This window comes from Ursus arctos, unplaced genomic scaffold, assembly GCF_023065955.2.
Source record: "Ursus arctos isolate Adak ecotype North America unplaced genomic scaffold, UrsArc2.0 scaffold_15, whole genome shotgun sequence".
Classification (NCBI taxonomy): domain Eukaryota; kingdom Metazoa; phylum Chordata; class Mammalia; order Carnivora; family Ursidae; genus Ursus; species Ursus arctos.
This window is the reverse complement of record NW_026622819.1, coordinates 61970412-61989684: the sequence shown is the minus strand read 5'-3', so window position 1 is coordinate 61989684 and position 19273 is coordinate 61970412. Positions and strand designations below refer to the sequence as shown.

The 19273-nt window shown below is 38.3% G+C and overlaps 1 protein-coding gene across 1 annotated transcript in view; it reads right to left on the bottom strand.

Moving 5' to 3' along the window:
• SIMC1 (SUMO interacting motifs containing 1) overlaps positions 1-19273 on the bottom strand; it is an 82464-nt gene that overhangs the window by 35635 nt on the left and 27556 nt on the right. Inside the window, exons 2-4 of the mRNA XM_026511010.4 lie at positions 7852-9279; positions 4406-4638; positions 3612-3681 (exon numbers count right to left, since the gene is read on the bottom strand). Coding sequence (XP_026366795.1) covers positions 3612-3681; positions 4406-4638; positions 7852-9279 — 1731 coding nt within the window. The remainder of the gene's footprint in view (positions 1-3611; positions 3682-4405; positions 4639-7851; positions 9280-19273) is intronic.

Genomic DNA, 19273 nt, shown 5'->3' with positions numbered 1-19273 from the left:
GAGTTTAATCCATTTACATTTATAGCAATTACTGATAAGGAAGGATGCACTTCTGTCATCGTGCTATTTGTTTTCTAAATGCCTTATAGCTCTTTTGTTCCTTATTTCCTGCAACGTCTTTTGTCTTTAGTTGATTTTTTATAGTGAAAGGTTTAAGTTCTTTTGTCATTTCCTTTTGTGTATTTCTATAGCTGTTGTCTTTGTGGTTGCCATCATGATTGCATTTAATATTCTAAGGTTATAATACTCTAATTTGAATTTATATAAGCTAAAGTTCAAGAACATATAAAAACTGTTCCTTTACAGCTCTGTCACTCTTTTGGTTGTTGATGTCACATAACTACATCTTCATGCAAAACAAATTAATAATTCTTTTAAATGCATTAGTGTCTTAAATTATATAGAAAGCAAAATGTGGAGTTTCAAAGTTATAATAATACTAGCTTGTAGACTAATAATTATGAAACTTGAATTAGTCACTTAACCATATAAAACCAAATATTATAAAATGTAGTTACAATAATAGTAGTTTTTACAACTGCCCATGTATTTACCTTTACCAACATCTTTATTTCTTCATATGGCTTCAAGTAACTATTCAGTGTTTCATTTTATCTGCTGGACTCCCTTTAGGCTTTCTTGTGGGGCAGGGCTAGTGGAAATGAACTCCCTCAGCTTTTGTTTATCTGGGGATGTCTTTACTTCTGTCTCATTTTTGAAAAATAATTTGTTGAATAAAGGAATCTTGGTTGAGTTTAATTCTTTAGCACTCTGAATATATCAGCCAACTACCTTCTGGCCTCCAGAATTTCTGATGAGAAATATCCTTTTTATCTTATTGAGATCCTGTATGTGATGTGTTGCTTCTCTCCTGCTGCTTTCCCTCATTTTTGAAGGATGGTTTTGCTGGATATAGTATTTTTGGTTAATAGCTTTTTTTTCCTTCAGCACTTTGAATATATCATCCTATTGCCTTCCTGACTTGCAAGGTTCTGATGAGAATCTGCTGAAAATCTTATACAAGCTCTCTGGTATATGATGAGTCACTTTTTTCCTGCTGTTTTCAAGATTCTGTCTTTAACTTTTGACACTTTGATTATAACGTGTCTTGGTGTGGGTCTCTGGTTTAACCTTATTGGAGTTGAGTGTCATAAAATTGTATGCCCATTTCTTTCCTCAAATTTGGGAGGTTTTGGGTCATTATTTTTTCAAATAAGCTTTCTGCCCTTTTCTCTCTTCTCTTTGGACTTCCATAATGCATTTATGGCCCACTTAATGATATCCCATAGTCCCTTAGGCTCTCTTCAATTTTCTTCATTATGTTTTCTTTTTGATCCTGTCTCAATGATTTCAAATGACCTACCTTCAAGTTCATTGACTGTTTTCTTCTGCCTGTCAAGTCGGCTGTTGAATCCCTCTAGTGAATTTTTTAATTCAGTTATTACACTTTTCAGCTCCAGAATATGTTTGATTATTTCTAACAGTTTTTTTTAAATATTCTCATTTTGTTCATGCATCATTTTCATGCTTCAGTTAGTTATCTATCTCTGCTCTCTTTTAGCTCCTTGTGCACTTTTTGAAAAGATTTATTTATTTATTTTAGAGAGAGAGCGTGCGCACGCATGTGTGCACACATGAGCAGGAGGGAGGTGCAAGAACAGAGGGAGAGAGAGAATCCCAAGCTGACTCTGTACTGAGCACATGAAGACCTGAGCCAAAATCAAGAATTGGATGCTTAACTGACTGAGCCACTTTGGCGCCCCTCCTTGTGCATTTTTAAGATAGCTTAAAAACATTCTTTGTTAGGTAGTTGAGAGATCTGTGTTTCTTTATGGTTGGTTTCTGGAACTTTATTCTGTTCCTTTCACTGGGACGTATTTCCCAGTTTCTACAATTGTATGCCTTGTAATCTTTGTTTGAGGTTAAGCATTTGAAAAAACAAACACCTTTCCCAGTCTATCTACTGAGTTCACGCAGGGTAAGATCCTCACCAATTAGCCTGGGTAAAGGTTCTGGACTCTCTCAGAACTTTTCTGGGGATGTGTTTTCTCTGGGCTTGTATCTCTGCTTTTATCTGCCTTAATTTCCCAAATGGCTTGCCTTTGTTTCTTCTCAGGCGTGCAGTCTCTTTCTCGCCTGACCCCTGCCTGTAGAACTACAAAATCCCTGAAGCTCTAACATGTGGCAGTGCTCACCTCTCTTTTCAGCAGCTTCCAAATTATACCACTATTCCCATCAGTGATCTGAGTCAGATGAGACAAAAACTATCCTTAGGGCAGTTCCTAACAAGTGAGGGCACTGGATTCAAAGTCCACTCTTTTGTTTCCACCCCGAGGGAGGAGCTGTGGCATGTGAGGTTTCCTCCCAGTTGCACCATGCTATGCTGGGTAGGGGAGGGGCATGGACACACAAAATAACCCCAAATTTGCTATTCCTTTCATTGAGTCCTTTCTTGATTATGCATTCTCCTGGGTACTGAAGCTTCTCAATTGATCTCCAGAGTTTTCACAAAAGTATTCTGGTCCATATGTTTTTCTTAACTTGGCATCTCCATGGGAGAACAAAAGCCTAGAGCTGCCTTGTCTATCATCTTGGTGATGTTTCCCAGATTATTCTTAAAGCCCTAAGTTATCCTGCTCCAATCTGGACTAAATGCTCTCTAGGTCTGCTATTCAGCATAATTTCAGGAACTCTCTTTATTATTCTCTTGGATTAGATCTAGTGTTCCCTGGATCCTGTGCCTCCCTCTTTATTATTCCCCCATTCTTTTGACGCATACATTTAGGTAACCAAAGAAATGGGGGTGGGAATATTTTTTCAAGTTCCTACATGTTTTTATGTTATACTCACACTTGAATAATCATTTGGTTGGGTTTAGTATTCTAGGTTGAAAGTAATTTGTTTCAGCCAAGTGCTTTGGGTGAGCAGACAGAAAGCTGGCAATTAAGTTTAGGGACCCCTAAAAGTCAGAATGCAGAAGACTTTTTCTGGAATACCAACTCTACACTAGGTGCCTTTGTTTATGACAGATGGTTCATTCAATGTTTTTAGACAATAAATCCTCTTTTTGCCTGAAATTATGTAGCCTGATGACTGAACTTTCTGTACTCAAGAATGGACAGGTTGTCAGTTCTATCTACAACTTTTCAACAAATTTACAGCCTATGTCTGACTCCAACCCTCTAATATATATTGTGTTTCTGAGCTGAAAACTCTCTGCTATAAAAGGTAGACTTCCTTGCTCCTTGGCTGCATGTATTATAGCCTGTGGCTTTCTCTGGTAGTTTCACCAGTAACAATCTTACTTTTCCTTTAGTTCTTCTAGTTTTCATTCAGATTTGTTGCCCTTCCCCTTATTTTCATTGCCATGGATTTATATCTTTCTCTATTCATTTACTATTCTCTTTAATGGGATCTCAAGAAGGAGAGGGATAAGTGAATGTACTTAATTTTGAATTGGAAGACAGCATATACCATTTCAATAGGAATTTTTTGGTGGGGGTGGGAGTACAAGGAGGGAATAATGGCAGACTTTACTACCAGATCTGTCGTCGCTTTTGTTTCTAACTAAAACTTGTGCAAAAGGTACACCCTCATAATTGTTATGTTACCTCTTCCTCCATGACATAAGTGAGCAGCTTCCAGTCCCACTCCACTGTCTTGGCATTAGCTGGATGTAGCCTGAAAGTCAAATGACATCAATTAGAATTCTGGAGAGTTCAGTGGAAGAGGCGATGGGATGTGGAAGATGACAGAAACAGAAACCTCCTCTTATCCTTAGTGCTCCTGCCCACCCTTTGAGATGATACCAAGTCATCTGAGGGTAGAACTTTCATTATCCACTTCTCTTTTGGAAGGCATTAGTACCCTAATTTGGCCTTGAAGAAATCAATTCTTTATTACTCTAGCCCATTAGCTTTATCTGCCAGGATCCTAGGATGAAGGCTGTGAAGCTTATTTGGCCAATCATGATATTCTATCCTTCAGTTCACAGTGATTGGCTCAAAAATGAGCTCATGTCCTATGTTATACCAATTAAAGCCTACAAGACTCAATTTCAGATTGTAAGGAAGTGGACTCTCTCTCTCATTAAAGCTGGAGGTTGAGAAGACTACTATGTAGATCCTGAAAAGAGGAGCAAAGCAGGGCTGAAAAATGGATCCTGGTAACCATTTTGAACTGAATTAAGTCTTATTCCTAGGTTTCTAGTAACGTGAATAATTAAATTCTCTGCTCTCAGCTGTTAAAGCTAGTTTGGATTGGATTTCCTGTCACTTGCAAACCAAGTAACACTGACATACTAAGTCACCCTCTCTAATGGTTAGCTGAATCAAGCTTAGGCAACAGAAAGCTGTGCCCTGAGTCCAGGTTCCCTAGGAGATTCACCAACATCTAAGGTTCATACTGTTGAATTTTCATGAGAAGCATATAGGCCTCCTTCAGGACATCCACGGTCTCAGAGCCACTGAGCAGGATTTTCTGGATGATGTGAGCCACAATTTCTCTGGGTGGGTAATGCTGGGGTGACACAAAGTCCATCAAAAACTGCACAGTCCCCAGGGGAAAATTTTCTTCAATGGTGTTTGTTACCATTCTTAGTCTTCGATGAGGAATGGGTTCTAATTTTTGACCCTTACTCTGTAGAGATAAAAAGAAAGAAATTAGGATAGGTTTCTACGGACATAAAAACAAGAGGTTCTGAAACAGGTTGAAGACAGCAAAATTTTCCATGCATTTGAAATATTCATAATTAAAGAATAAAAAGACTGAAAAGTCTTATCTAAAAAACTTTTAAAGACATGGGGAAATACTTATATTAAGTTAAAAAATAAGAATTCAAAGTTGTACATATAATATGATTGCATCTAGGGGGGCCTGAGTGGCACAGCGGTTGGGCGTCTGCCTTCAGCTCAGGGCGTGATCCCGGCATTATGGGATCGAGCCCCACATCAGGCTCCTCTGCTATGAGCCTGCTTCTTCCTCTCCCACTCCCCCTGCTTGTGTTCCCTCTCTCGCTGGCTGTCTCTATCTCTGTCAAATAAATAAATTAAAAAAAAATCTTTAAAAAAAATAATATGATTGCATCTGTTCTAAAATACAGCAATAGAAAAGAAAGTACAAAAGAGTCAAGAGCTAGCCTAAGTTGATTTTGGAGTGAGAGTGAGAAGACAGGGGTAGTTATGATACCATATCAGATACTGAAATAAAGAGATAAAGAAAGATTTTTTTTAAAAAGAATCCCATTTAGTTGATTTACTGTCAACAGTAAATGTTAAGTTGCTTCCCCTACACCCCCTAAAAGTATGTATATAAAAAGACTGGGAGAGAATATGTGAAAAGTGGTTTTCTATTATCTGGGTGGTCGGTGGAATTATGGATGATTTTCCTCTATATGCTCTTTTGTATTTTTACATAATAGATACATATTACTTTCACAACCAGAAGGAAAAGAACATTAAAAAGTTTTTAGATATTGGAGTATAACAACAACGGTAAGAATATTTTCTGAACATTTAACTTATCCTCACTTTAATTCTCACAACAACCTAATAACTACATACTATTATTATTCCTATTTTATAGATAAGGAAACAGATTTGGAGAGTAAGCATTTGTCATGTAACAAATGGCAGAAGCTGATTTCACACATGGGGTGGTATAACCCCAGATTTACCCTCTACATTCACACTACCTCTAAACAGTAAAACCAACAATAACAAATATATTTTTGTTAAAAATCCCCATTATTAAAAAATTAAAACTGCCTATATATAGAAAGGCAACTAAGCAGGAAATACACCAAAATTATTAACAATAATAAATGCTGACTGATAGCACCATAAGTAATTATTTTTTATATTTTAAAATGTTTTATATTAAGCAAGTATTATTTTTTAAGATCTGAGAATAAGTATTAAATTTAAAACATCAACCAAAGATTTGACAGCTTATGTATAACAGTAAAACAGTGATGGTTTGAATTGTCCTTTCAGGATATCTTCTAGAGAAGTCCAGTGAGCGTTCCTTAGGTCTCAAATCACCTGAGGGTAACACTTGATCTCACTGATCAAAGATCAATACTGTACCTGGTATGTAATAAAAATTAAGAGCCAGAGAAGAGAAGAACAAAAAATCTTGGTTTGGTGACCATTTTACTTGTGAGGCACTTTACCTATATTTGAACCTATATAATTCATTTCTTGCCTACAAATGTGGACACCTACAAACAAATAAAGTTTACAAATTCTTTTGATGCCCATATACTTAAGGGGAACTAATACAAAACATTTCTTTAGGCCTTGAAAGGTGGGTTTGTGCTTTATGTGCTTACTTTTAAGTCAAACAACTTTGTGATATGGTCCTCATGGCTTATTGTAGAGCTAAACCAACAGAAGGTTTAAGGCCAATGGCTGGGAAGTGGCAGCATGGGGACTGGCTAAGAAGTTCTGGGAGGAAAATGACCTAGTGAAGAAGTACTTATTAAAAGCCCAAAAGAAATCATAGGAGAGACAGAAAAGATTTACTGATGAACTCTGGACGGCCAAGGTTCTTTAAAGTGAGAAATAAAGATTAAGAAGAAAAATCCCTTTTGTTTGGCCTAACTGCCATCTTTTTTTTTTTTTTTTTTAAGATTTTCTTTATTTATGTGACAGAGAGACAGCCAGCGAGAGAGGGAACACAGCAGGGGAGTGGGAGAGGAAGAAGCAGGCTCCCAGCGGAGGAGCCCAACGGGGGACTCGATCCCGGAATCACGCCCTGAGCCCAGGACAGACGCTTAACGACTGCACCACCCAGGCGCCCCGAACTGCCATCTTTTAACCCAAGCTATGCTTATCCAGAAAGGGAATATGCTATCCCCATTCGCATCTACTGGCCGCTTTGCTGGTTGTGCAGCACCTATGAAGCACTACAGCTTTGACTAGGGAAACACAAACTCTCTCAAGTCCTCCAAATGCTCTTTATAATGGCCTGATGTATCACCACCCTGAGGCAAACCCACAGGAAAAAAGAGAATGAGCTAGTGGTTGGGGAGAGTCACTCAGAAGGAGAAGAGATAAAACATATCAGAAGATAAAACAACAATAAAAATGAGAGAAAAAAAAATCACTCTTCAGACCAAATCAACATGAATGCCTGATACCTACTCGCTGGACTGCTGACTGCTCCAAGAATGCACTGTTTGAATTCCCGGCCTACCTCAAGCCACTCTTCTTAATGTTGAGAATATGGCTATGGACAATGAAAAAATAGCTTCACATTGTAGGACTCAGCCACAATTTTTTTCCTTACCTCTGCTAAGAAAAGCATCTGGTTTAATTCTCATAACTAAATAAAGACCAATGGGAAGTAGCATTCCATTAAAATCTTAAAATTGAATATCCTCCCCAAAAGTCAGAAAGTAATAATTTTGGAGGTACTGAAGTGACAAGAGTATCACTATCTCTGTGATACGAGAGCAGTAATAAGGGCATCTGGAAGGGAAAAGTATAGGAATTAAAGAGAAGTATTTAATGAAGGCCTATTATGAGTCAGACACTCTAATAGGCACTTTACATATGTTATGTCATTTAATGATCCTATGAGGTGTGTTCTTATGTCCATTTTATACCTAGGGAAGCTAGGGCTCAGAAAGGTATAGTGACTTCTACAGTGCCAGCTGCTAACTGTGGGGGTGAAATTTGAACCCAGGTCTGTCTCTACACTAGATGATTCCACAAGAGGAGGAAAGATAAAAATACTGAATTTATCCTGGGTCTGTTCTCTCATGCACGGACTCCTTACAGCAGAGTGACTTCATGCGAGGCCTATACAGAGGACATCTAGTCTCTAGCGGAAGATATGTTAGCTCACCTCTCTTGTGTCTTTATCTGGTATTAGTGTCTGGAAGAAGAGGTGATGAACCGGAGGTCGTAAGAAATACTTCAGTCTATGCAGGCATGGTCTGTTGTATAACCCACCTCGTGGTGTTCGTGCTTGTACCTGGGCAGACCCGGGGTGAGCAGGCTCTGACAGTGCTCTCTCTTTTCTGGCTGGAGTTTCTGTGACAGAAAGCCAAGGAACTTTCTCTAAGGAAGTTTCAGACGGTGGAGACTGTGGGCTGGGAGAGAACCTTGGCGAGGATGGAGCTGAGACTTCCATAGGAGTGTCATGGTTCTGTGTATCATTTTGGAGGGAGTAAGGCCTGTCTCGCAGTAAGTGAGGCAAGTCTCCAAGTGAGTGTGGCATGTCTCCTGGCAAGCATGGCATGGCTCCAGGTGAACGGAGCCCATCTCCTGGGAAGTCTGGGACTTCTCCAGGGGAATGTGGCACACTTTCCGGTGACTGTGGTGCATTTCCTGGTGACTGTGGCACGTCTGCTGGTGACTGGGGCACGTGTCTTGGTGACTGTGGCACATCTCCTGATGACTGTGGCATATCTTGTAAGTGTGTCACATCCTGTGGATAGGATATGTTTTGAGGTGGGCCTGGTACATCTTGACGTAGGCCCAGAGAGTCTTGAGGTGGGCACAGTGAGTCTTGAGGTGGGCTGGGTGAGAGCTGAGGTTGCCACGATGAATCTGGCGGAGGGCTTGGCACATTCTGCTGAGGGCATGGCATATCTTGAGGAGGGCATGGAACTTCTTGAGGCAGGTGAGGCAAAGCTTGTGCTTGGCACTGCACGGTTTGTGATGGGCATGACAAGGCTCGTGGTGGGCATGAGGAGGCTCGTGGTGGACATGGTGAGGCTCGCAGTGGGCACGGCAAGGTTCGCAGTGGGCACGGCAAGGCTTGTGGTGGGCAAGGCACGTCTTGCTGTGGGCATGGCAAGGGTGCCCTCTGATTGCTGCTGCTACCATTATTGCTTGTTGGGGAGAGGGAGTGAATATCAGAAGATAGTTGTAGGTTTGCCAAGAAGCCAAGGTCACCTTTGAATGCAGTTGAGCTACAATTTGGCTCTGCTGGATAAACAGAGTCCCCGCTGATGGATGTAGGGAGTTGCGGACCTTCAAATGTGGTTTCTTCCAAAAGGTCCAAATCCACAGGATCGCTGTTAACGATTCTCCGTGCTGCAGGCCAAGAGCTTCTGTCGGCCCGCCCTTCCATCACCTCTTTGCTGGAGAGACTGGCACATGTCTGAAGACTGGTTGGCTCTTTCTGGGAAGGAGCAACAGGTTCTAGAGTCAAGTCAAGAGTGGCAATAGGTCTACTTTCTTCCTCAGTTCTTGTCAGGTCAATCACACAGAGTCCATTGCGATCCTTTGCCCTTGGTCTGGTTTCTCGAGTTAAGTCAATGAAGTCCTGTTAAAGGATTGTGAGAATATTTAAGAGGTCTAGTAGGGAGTCTTTGCTTTATCAAAGAAGATTTACATCTGAGCTTTTAGATAAACATATTTTACCTTTTTGCTTCACTGATAATTTATACATTTTATATAAGATAAGCATTAATTTATTTCCTTTGGTCAAAATTTTGCTACTGTCAATACAGTCAATTTCTATACCTTCTTAAATTATCCGAGTGCCACATGGATATAATTAAGGGCACAGTGGGAAATTTTTTCTGATCCAAGGTAAACAGGAGAGTAGTAGGGAAGATTTCAACCTTAAGTCACAAGGGAAAGAGCAACCTTTGTTTCAAAAAGCAAATACACAGGATAATTTACAACAGAAACTAAGGAAGGTAAGGTAACATAAGAGAATCTACTATGTACTAAGAACATACTGAGTGCTTTCACGTATCTTTAATTTTCACAATATCCCTATCAGGTAGGCATTATAATCTCTAGTATACAGATGGGGGAAATGGAGTTTAGAGGGGCTAGGTCATTACCTAAGGATTATACAATTAAGTCACAGAGACAGACATTCAAACCCAGGTCTGTTTCCTTCTTTTCTCTCTACAACTTCATTCAATATATAATCAGTTTATAGTCAGATATATAGAGTAATACAATAATGGTTATAAAATCAACAGGGTAAGTTTGAGCCCTAACTAGATTAGTTACTGGAAAACCTTCTATCTTTACCTCCATTCCTTGCCAAAATGATTAGGCAGTTCATAAATCCTGATGATGCCAGCCAATGGTACTATAATCAATCTCTATGCCATAAGCCTAGAAAAATATTGTACTCCCTTTTACTCTCAACACTGTCTCAGTGTGGATGACAATATCATCCTAATTATTGATCAGTCTCATTGATGAACATGCATGTAAATATCCTCTATAAAGTATTAGCAAATTGATCCCAGTATTTAAAAAAAAGTTTAATTTCTGATCAGAAGGGCTAGCTAGATACTCTGATTAATCAACCTAATAAAAGCTAGAATTGATATATAAACGTAAAAACATGGGAGGAGATATAACAAGAAAAACCAACCAAAAGAAAGCCAATATAGTTACATTAGTATCAGACAAAATAAGATTTTAATGAAAATAACATTACTAGAGATAAAGAGGCCCCTGTACAATAAGACTTATTTCATCAAGATATAATAATTTCAGGGGCGCCTGGGTGGCTCAGTCTTTAAGTGTCTGCCTTTGGCTCAGGGCGTGATCCCGGCGTTCTTGGATGGAGCCCCGCATTGGGCTCCTCCGCTGGGAGACTGCTTCTTCCTCTCCTGCTCCCCCTGCTTGTGTTCCCTCTGTCACTGGCTATCTCTCTGTCTGTCAAATAAATAGGTAAAATCTTTAAAAAAAAAGATATAATAATTTCAAAACTGTATGCCTAGGGGCGCCCGGGTGGCTCCTTTGGTTAAGCGTCTGCCTTCGGCTCAGGTCATGATCCCGAGCTCCTGGGATGGAGCCCTGTGTAGGACTCTGTTCAGCAGGGAACCTGCTTCTCCTTCTCCCTCTGCCTGTTGCTCCCCCTGCTCGCGCTCACTCTCACTCTGTCAAATAAATAAACAAATAAATAAATAAATAAATAAATCTTAAAACTGCATGCCTAATAATATAATCTTCATAAAGCAAAAATAGATATAGTTACAAGGAGAAACAGGAATATCCACAGTCATTGTGAGAAATTATTATGTCTTTCTTTTTTTTTAAATTTTTTAAAAAAATATTTATTTATTTCAGAGAGAGAGCAGGAGAGAGACAGCACAAGTCGGGGGGTGGGGTGGGAAGAGGGAGAAGCGGGCTCCCCGCTGAGCAGGGAGCCCAACACAGGACTCGATCCCAGGACCCCGGGATCATGACCTGAGCCGAAGGCAGATGCTTAACTGACTCAGCCACCCAGGTGCCCCTGCATGTCTTTCTCAATTGATAGGTCATGCAAACAAAAAATTATTATGGATACAGAAGATCTGAACACATTTAACAAGCTTCATCTAAAGGACTCAGATAGAATAGTTATTCACAATTATATGAAATATTTACAAAATTTACCACATACCAGGAGTCAAAGTACATCTTAGTCAATGTCAAAAGATTATCACTCAGACCAAAAATACTCTTAGGTTAGGAAACAATACAAAAAAGTAACCAGGACAAACTCCATACAACTGCAAATTAAGAAGCACAACCAAATAACATATAGGTCAAAGAAGAAATCACAGAAATTGGAAAAATTTTAGAACTGAACAATAACAAAAATACTAGGCATTAAAATGTGACATGCAGCAAAATAACTGTAGAAAAAAAATTACACTTAGACATTTAATTAGAAAAGGAAAATGGGAGAAAAGTAATGTGCTAAGCACACACCTTTAGATAGCAGAAAAAGGACAGAATACCCGCGAAGAAAGCAGAACAGAGGAAATAGTAACAAGAGCAGAAATGAATGAAACAGAACACAGAAGAGAAGTGTAACAACGTCACAGGTTTGTTCTTTTAAAAAGATTATTAAAATTAGCAAACATGATAAGAAAATTAAGACAACAAAGGCACAAATAACCAATATCAAGAATGAAAAGGGACAAAATTACAGATGTTTTAAGACAAAAAAGATGAGAAGATGTTATGAACAATTCTATATAAAAAAAAAACTTGGGATCTTGGATAAAATAGATAAATCCCTGGAAAAACAAAGCTGAGCAAACTGACTCAAGAAACTGGGTGATGAGGTATGTGGGGGATCATTACACAGTTTGCTCTATTTTTCATGTTTGAAATTTTCCATAACGAAAAGACATTTTTTAAGTTGACTTATGAAGAAAGAAAAAAATCAAAATAGCCCTTTAACCAATAAAGAAAAGAAATCAGTAGTTGAAACCTCTTCCTTCAAAAAACTCCAGATCAAGGTGATTTCAAAAGGACAGTTCTGCTAAAAATTTAAGGAAAAAAATGATTCTACTTTATATAAGTGATTTAAAAGAATAAAAAATGAAGGGATACCTCCAACTCATATTATGACTTAGCATAAACTTGTTCCAAAATCTGAAAGTACAAGAAGAAAATATTATAAGTCATATCACTTCTATACACATACATAAAAATCTTAAAACACTATTAACTAAGTCCAGCACAACCTAGGTGAGTCTACCTAGGAATCACACCTAGTTTAGTGTTAAAAAAAATTAATATAACTTGCTGCATAAAGGAGGAAATCATATAATCATGTGAAGAGGCCAAAAAGCATTTGATAACACATTCAACATCCAGTCTTAAAAAGAAAAAATAAATTCTTGGGCGCCTCGATGGCTCAGTTGGTTAAGCATCCAACTCTTGATTTTGGCTCAGGTTGTGATTTCGGTCCTGAGATAGAGCTCCCCCGCCATCGGGCTCTGCACTGTGTGTGAGCCTGCTTAAGATTCTCTCTCTCCCACTCCCTCTCCCCCTTCCCTCTCTAAAAAAAAATTCCCAAAATAGAAATAGGAGAAAGCATCCTTAACTATTAAAAGTTATTTACAAATCGCATACAGTAAACATATAGTGAAACACTGAAAACATTCCCTTTAAAATCAGAGCACACTGGGGCGCCTGGGTGGCTCAGTTGGTTAAGCGTCTGCCTTCGGCTTGGGTCAGGATCCCAGATTCCTGCGATGAAGCCCCCCATCAGGCTCTCTGTTCAGCGGGGAGCCTGCCTCTCCCTCTGCCTGCCGCTCTGCCTATTTGTGCTCTCTGTCAAATAAATAAATAAAATCTTTAAAAAAATAAATAAAAATAAAATCAGGAGCACAACAAAGGCATACTGCCACTAATTCTATCCAGTGCTGTACCAACGTTGTACATACAATACAGGTAAATAAGAAAAAGATAAAAAAGGTATAAAGATTAGAAAGAATAAAACCGTCCTTCATGAATAATATGATTATTTATATGGAAAACTCAAAAGAATCTATATATAAATATCAGAATAGGAGCATTTATCATGATTGTTGGATATAAAAATTACATTTGTTACACTTCAACAACAGTCCCACCATGTTGCATAACTCCCACATCACACAACTTCAGAGGAAATCATTCATATATTCTACATGAATTGTAACCTCTAGGGCAAAATTCTGGGCAATCCACACAGCAACACAGAAAACCTTATATACAGGTATACATATATGTTTTTAAAAATGTTTTAATTTAATTTTTATTTTTAAGATTTTATTTATTTGACAGAGAGAGGGAGAGAGCGAGAGAGTACAAGCAGGGGGAGAAGCAGGCAGAAGGAGAAGCAGGCTCCCCTCTGAGCAGGGAGCCCAATGCAGAACTTGATCCCAGGACCCTGGGATCATGACCTGAGTTGAAGGCAGATGCTTAACTGAGTGAGCCACCCAGGAGTCCCATATGTTTGTCTTCTTTAAAGATTTATTTATTTTACAGAGAGAGAGAGCAGGAGGAAGGTGCAGAGGGAGAGAGAGTCTTAAGCAGATTCTATGCTGAGCATGGAGCCCGATACCAGACTTGATCTCATGACCCTGAGATCACCACCTGAGCCGAAATCAAGAGTCAGTTGCTTAACCTACTGAGCCACCCAGGCGCCCCAACATGTATGCTATATATATAATTATGAATGTATATGTATATGTATGTATGTATACACATACATGCACGCACATGCATGCACACACACACATACACACACACACACTACATGTGGTAGTTATTTTTGTGGGTTGCCAAATATTTCCAGTTATTTCCTTAATGGTACATGGTAGACTGTACTTCCTGAATCCTACGATTAGGTGGGATTATGTGATTAATTCTGCCCAATAAATTATGAGTAGAAGTATTACTTCTAGGCTGGGCCTTTTAATTTCTGGATGCAGACACTGCAAAAGCTTTCTTTTCCATCTGATATGTCTCATGGCCATGTTTAAGATAGTGGCAGCTCTGTCAACCTCTGTCCCCACGTGACTATGATATGCAGACATCCCTCTTCCTCTACCCAACCTGCAATGGACATGTAGTAGCATAAATGAAAATAAACCTTGTTTTAAGCCACAGTACAACTCAGCTTTTCCTGACAAACACAGTACCTGGGAATAAATTTAACAAGAGATGTGTAGGACCTGTGTGAAAAGATATTATAGAAGTGTACTGAAGAACACTAAAGTAGGCCTAAATAAATGAATGTATATACCATTGTTCATGAATTAGAAGACTCAATGTCATAAATATTCCAATTCTCTCCAAATTGACATATGAATTCAATATGATTTCAAAGTCTAAACAGGTTTTATTGAAGAACTTGAGAAGTTAACTCTAAAATATGAATGGAAACACAAAAGACCAAGAATAGCCAAGAGCCTTCTAAAGAAGACAGTGTGGAACTGACACTAGACAGTCAAACAGATAAATGGCACAGAAGAGCAAGTTCACAAATAGACCTATACATAAAGGAAAATCTGATTTATGTCAGAAGTGGTATTAAAGATGAGAAGGAAAAGGATGGAGCTTTCAATTAATGGTACTGGTTATCCATTTGGGGGGAAAAATGAAATCAGATCTTAACTTCATGCCAAAATTATAAATCAACTTCAGATTTATTAAAGACTTAATTAAAATGAAAAACCCCAACTAAAAATTTTTTAGAAAAAAACCTGAGAGAATATCTTTATAATCTTTGTGTAAGGAAGAATTTCCTGAGATACAAAGTATAAGCCATAAAAGAATATGTGACTATATTAAAATTAGGAATCTGTTTATCAAAAACAGCATAAAGTTGTAAGACAAACCACAAACTAGAAGGTTCTTGGCAGTCTGATTTGGGAATACTATGTAGAGATAAAAATAATTAAAACCACATGCAATAACATTGATTAATTTTATAAACATAATATTGAGGCCAAAAGAAAACAAAAGAGAATAACATATAATATGATTCTGTGATATTATGATATATGATAGTCCCCCACCCTGTCTGCAGGGGATACATTCCAAGACCCCCAGTGAATGTCTAAAACCACAGATGGTACTGAACCCTATATACAGTTTTTTCTATACATATATACCTATGATAAAATTTATTTGATAAATTAGGCAAAGTAAGAGATCAACAACCATAACTAATAATAAAATGAAACAAGTATAACAATATGCTGTAATAAAAGTTATGTGAATGTGGTTTCTCTCAAAATATCTTGTACTACACTCATCCTTCTTGTGATGGTATAAGGATAAAATGCCTGTGATGAAGATGAAGTGAGGTGAATGACAGATATAGGCATTGTGATGGGAGTGTTAGGCTACTACCAACCTTCTAATGATATGTCAGAAGAGGGGTCATCTGCTTAGAAACTGCAGTTGACTCTGGGTCTTTGAAACCTGGGAAGGTGAAACCGCAGATAAGAGCAGACTACTGTCTTGGTCGTCATCCTTGGTTCCAGGCAGAACTCCAGTAAACCCTGGTAATTTGCTGAGTCATGGGGTCAGAGGAGCGTCTTTTGTTATTCATAAGCCCCTTTCAACCATACCTCAGTTTGCTAATGACTTGACTGATGACTGAAAGCCCCTATGTCGCTTCAGGATTGGGGCTAGTTGCTACAGGAACCAACCATGTGTTTAGAGGGTTAGAATTTTCAGGCCCACTCCTTTAGTCTCTGGGGAGGGGAGAGGAGCTGGAGATTGAGGTAATCACCAACAGCTAATAATTTTAATCAATCTGATGTATGTCATAGAGCATTCGTAAAAGTCCTAAAACAACAAGCTTGGAGAGCTTCCAGGTTGGTGAGTGCATCTATGTACAAGTAGGGAGGTGTACCCCAAACTCCAGGGGGACAGAAGCTCCTGTACTCAGCACCCTTCTGGACCTTGCCCTATGTACCTCTTCATCTGGCTGTTCATTTGCATCCTTTATAATAAAGTGGTAATAGTAAGTAAAGTGTTTCCCTAAGTTCTGTGAGCTATTATTATCAAACTTAGAAAGGGAGTCATGGGAACCCCCAATTTGTAGCCAAGTTGGACAGAACGGTGGGTAACCAGGGCCCAACTACTTGCAATTGGCATCTGAAGTGGTGGGGGCAGTCATGTGGGGCTGAGCCCTTAACTTGAGGTTCTGTGCTAACTCTAGGTAGTATCAGAATTGAGTTAGATTGTAGGATACCCAGTTGATGTCAAGAGAGCTGGAGAATTAGCTGGGGTAAGGAAAAACTCCCCACACATTTGGTGGCAGAAGTGATGTGAACAGAGAAAGTGTTTTCATTTAGATTCCATTCATATAAAGTTCAAAAATAGGCAAAAGTAAACTGTATTATTTAGATACATACATACAGATAGTAAAACTGTAGAGAAAAGCAAGTGATCACCATGAAAATCAGGAAGTAGTTGGGAGGAGGAGAGTAGGAAGGCATGGAGGTAGAATACACATTGAACCAAGAAACATATCTAGGGCTTTTATAATACTGTCAATATGGCTGCATGGTATTTAACTAAGTTTGTTCTACTGTATGTTTGCTTTATACATTCCCCCCACCCCTGTGTATGTGTGAGTGTTATAGATCTCTATACACATATTTTAATAAAAGAAAGTTAAAAGGTCTGTGGAATAAACTTACCGAGAAATTTGAAGACCTACATGAAGAAAACTTTAAAAGCCCATTTAATAAGGATCCCAGAAGTCTAAATACATGAAGGCACTATTTACCATTATTGAGTAGAAAGATGCAGCATTGTAGGATAGTGAACTTTATACATTAAACTCATTTAAAATGCTGAGGATTTTTAGAAAATGTGACCAAATGACACTAAAGTTCATTTATGTGTGAAATTTTGATTAAGAAAATAAAAGTTTTGCTAATTAACTAGATGGAGGGAGGCCTTTCACAATACATATGTATATCTAATCACCACAATGTACACTTGAAATATCTTCCAATTTTGTCAATTATGCCTCAATAAAGCTAAAATTAAAGATAAATAACTTAAAAAAAAGAAACATGTGACAAAAGCCAGAAAAACTGGAAAATAATGAGTTGGAAGGGTGCCTGGGTGGCTCAGTCAGCTGGGCGTCCAACTCTTGGTTTTGGCTCAGGTTGTGATCTCAGGGTCATGCGATTGAGCCCCGTATCAGGCTGTGTGCTCAGCATGGAATCTGCTTGAGATTCTCCCTCTCCCTCTGCCCCTCCCCACTCTGTGCTCTCTCTCTCTCTCAAATAAATAAATAAATAAATCCTAAAAAAATAATGAGTTGGGGACTAACACTACCTTAAAAGTATTTGAATTTCTTGGACCGGTACATGTAACTTTTATTTAAATTAATAAAATTTATTTTTTAGGGCAGTCTTATGTTCACAGCAAAATTGAGAAACTTCAGAGCATTCCTATATACTCCTCTCCCCACATAAAATCTCCCTCACTATAAGAATCCAGCACCACCACGGCACATTTGTTACAACTGATGAATCTACACTGACAGGCTATTATCACCCAAAGTCCATAGTTTACGTTACGGGTTCACCCTTGGTGTTATACATTCCATGGGTTTTGACAAACGTATAATGACATGGATCCACTGAATACAGAACAGTTTCACTGCCTGAAAATCCTCTATGCTCTGCCTATTCAGGTCTCCCTTCCCACTAACCTCTAACAATTACTGATCATATATGATCCAAAAATATGATCCATATTATTGGAATCATAGAGTATGTAATCTTTTCAGACTGGCTTCTTTCACTTAGTAACAAGCATTTAAGTTTCCTCCATGTCTTTTCAAGACTTGACAGCTCATTTCTTTTTAGCAACAAATAATATTCCAGTATCTGGATGTATCAGAGTTTACTTATCCATTCACTTACTGATAAACTTCTTAGTTGCTTCCAAGTTTTGGCAATTTTGAATAAAGCTGCTATAAACATCTGGGTACAGGTTTTTTTATTTCAAATGTTTTCAGTTCATTTGGGTAAGTACTAAGGAGCACGATCACTGGATTGGATGGTAAGAACGTTTAGTTTTGTAAGAAACTGAACTGTCTCCCAAAGTGTATCATTTTGCATTCCCACCAGTAATTAATGAGAGTTCCTATTAGTCTACATCTTTGCCAGCATTTGGTGTAATCAGTATTTTGGCTATTCTAAAATTCAAATGTAGTAATATCTCATTGTTGTTTTAACTTACAATTCCCTAATGACACATAATATTGAACATCTTTTCATATGCTTACTTGCCATCTGTATACCCTCTTGGGTGAGGTGTCTGTTTAGGTACTTTGTCCATTTTTAAATGGGTTGTTAATTTTCTTATTGTTGAGTTTTAAGAGTCCCTTGTATATTTTTGATAACAGTCTTTTATCATATGTGTCTCTTGCAAATATTTTCTCCTAGTCTGTGGCTTGTCTTCTCATTCTCTTGACATTGTCTTTTGCAGAGCAGAAGTTTTTAATTTTGATGAAGTCCAGTTTAGCAATTATCTCTTTCATGCATCATATCTTCGGTGTTTGTATCTAAAAAGTCATTGCCCAAAGTCATGTAGGTTTCCTCTACTTTATCTTCCAGGAGTTTAATAGTTTCACATTTTACATTCAGGTTTATGATCCATTTTGAGTTAATTTTTGTTAAGGATATAAGATCTGTGTCTAAGTTCATCTCTTTGCATATGAATGTCCAGTTGTTCCAGTGCCATTTGTTGAAAAGGCTATCTTTGTTCCATTGTCAGAGATCACTTGACTATATTAATGTGGGTCTATTTCTGGGCTTTCAGTTTTGTTCCATCAACCTATTTGTCTATTTTTTATACACTGTCTTGATTACTGTAGTTTGCATCAAGTCTTAAAGTCAGGTAGTAGCAGTCCTCTGTTCTTTTCCTTCAATATTGAGTTGGCTATTTGTAGTCTTTTGCCTCTTCATATAAGCTTCAATTATGTTAATATCTACAAAATAACTTGCCAGGATTTTGACTGAGATTATGTTGAATCGACA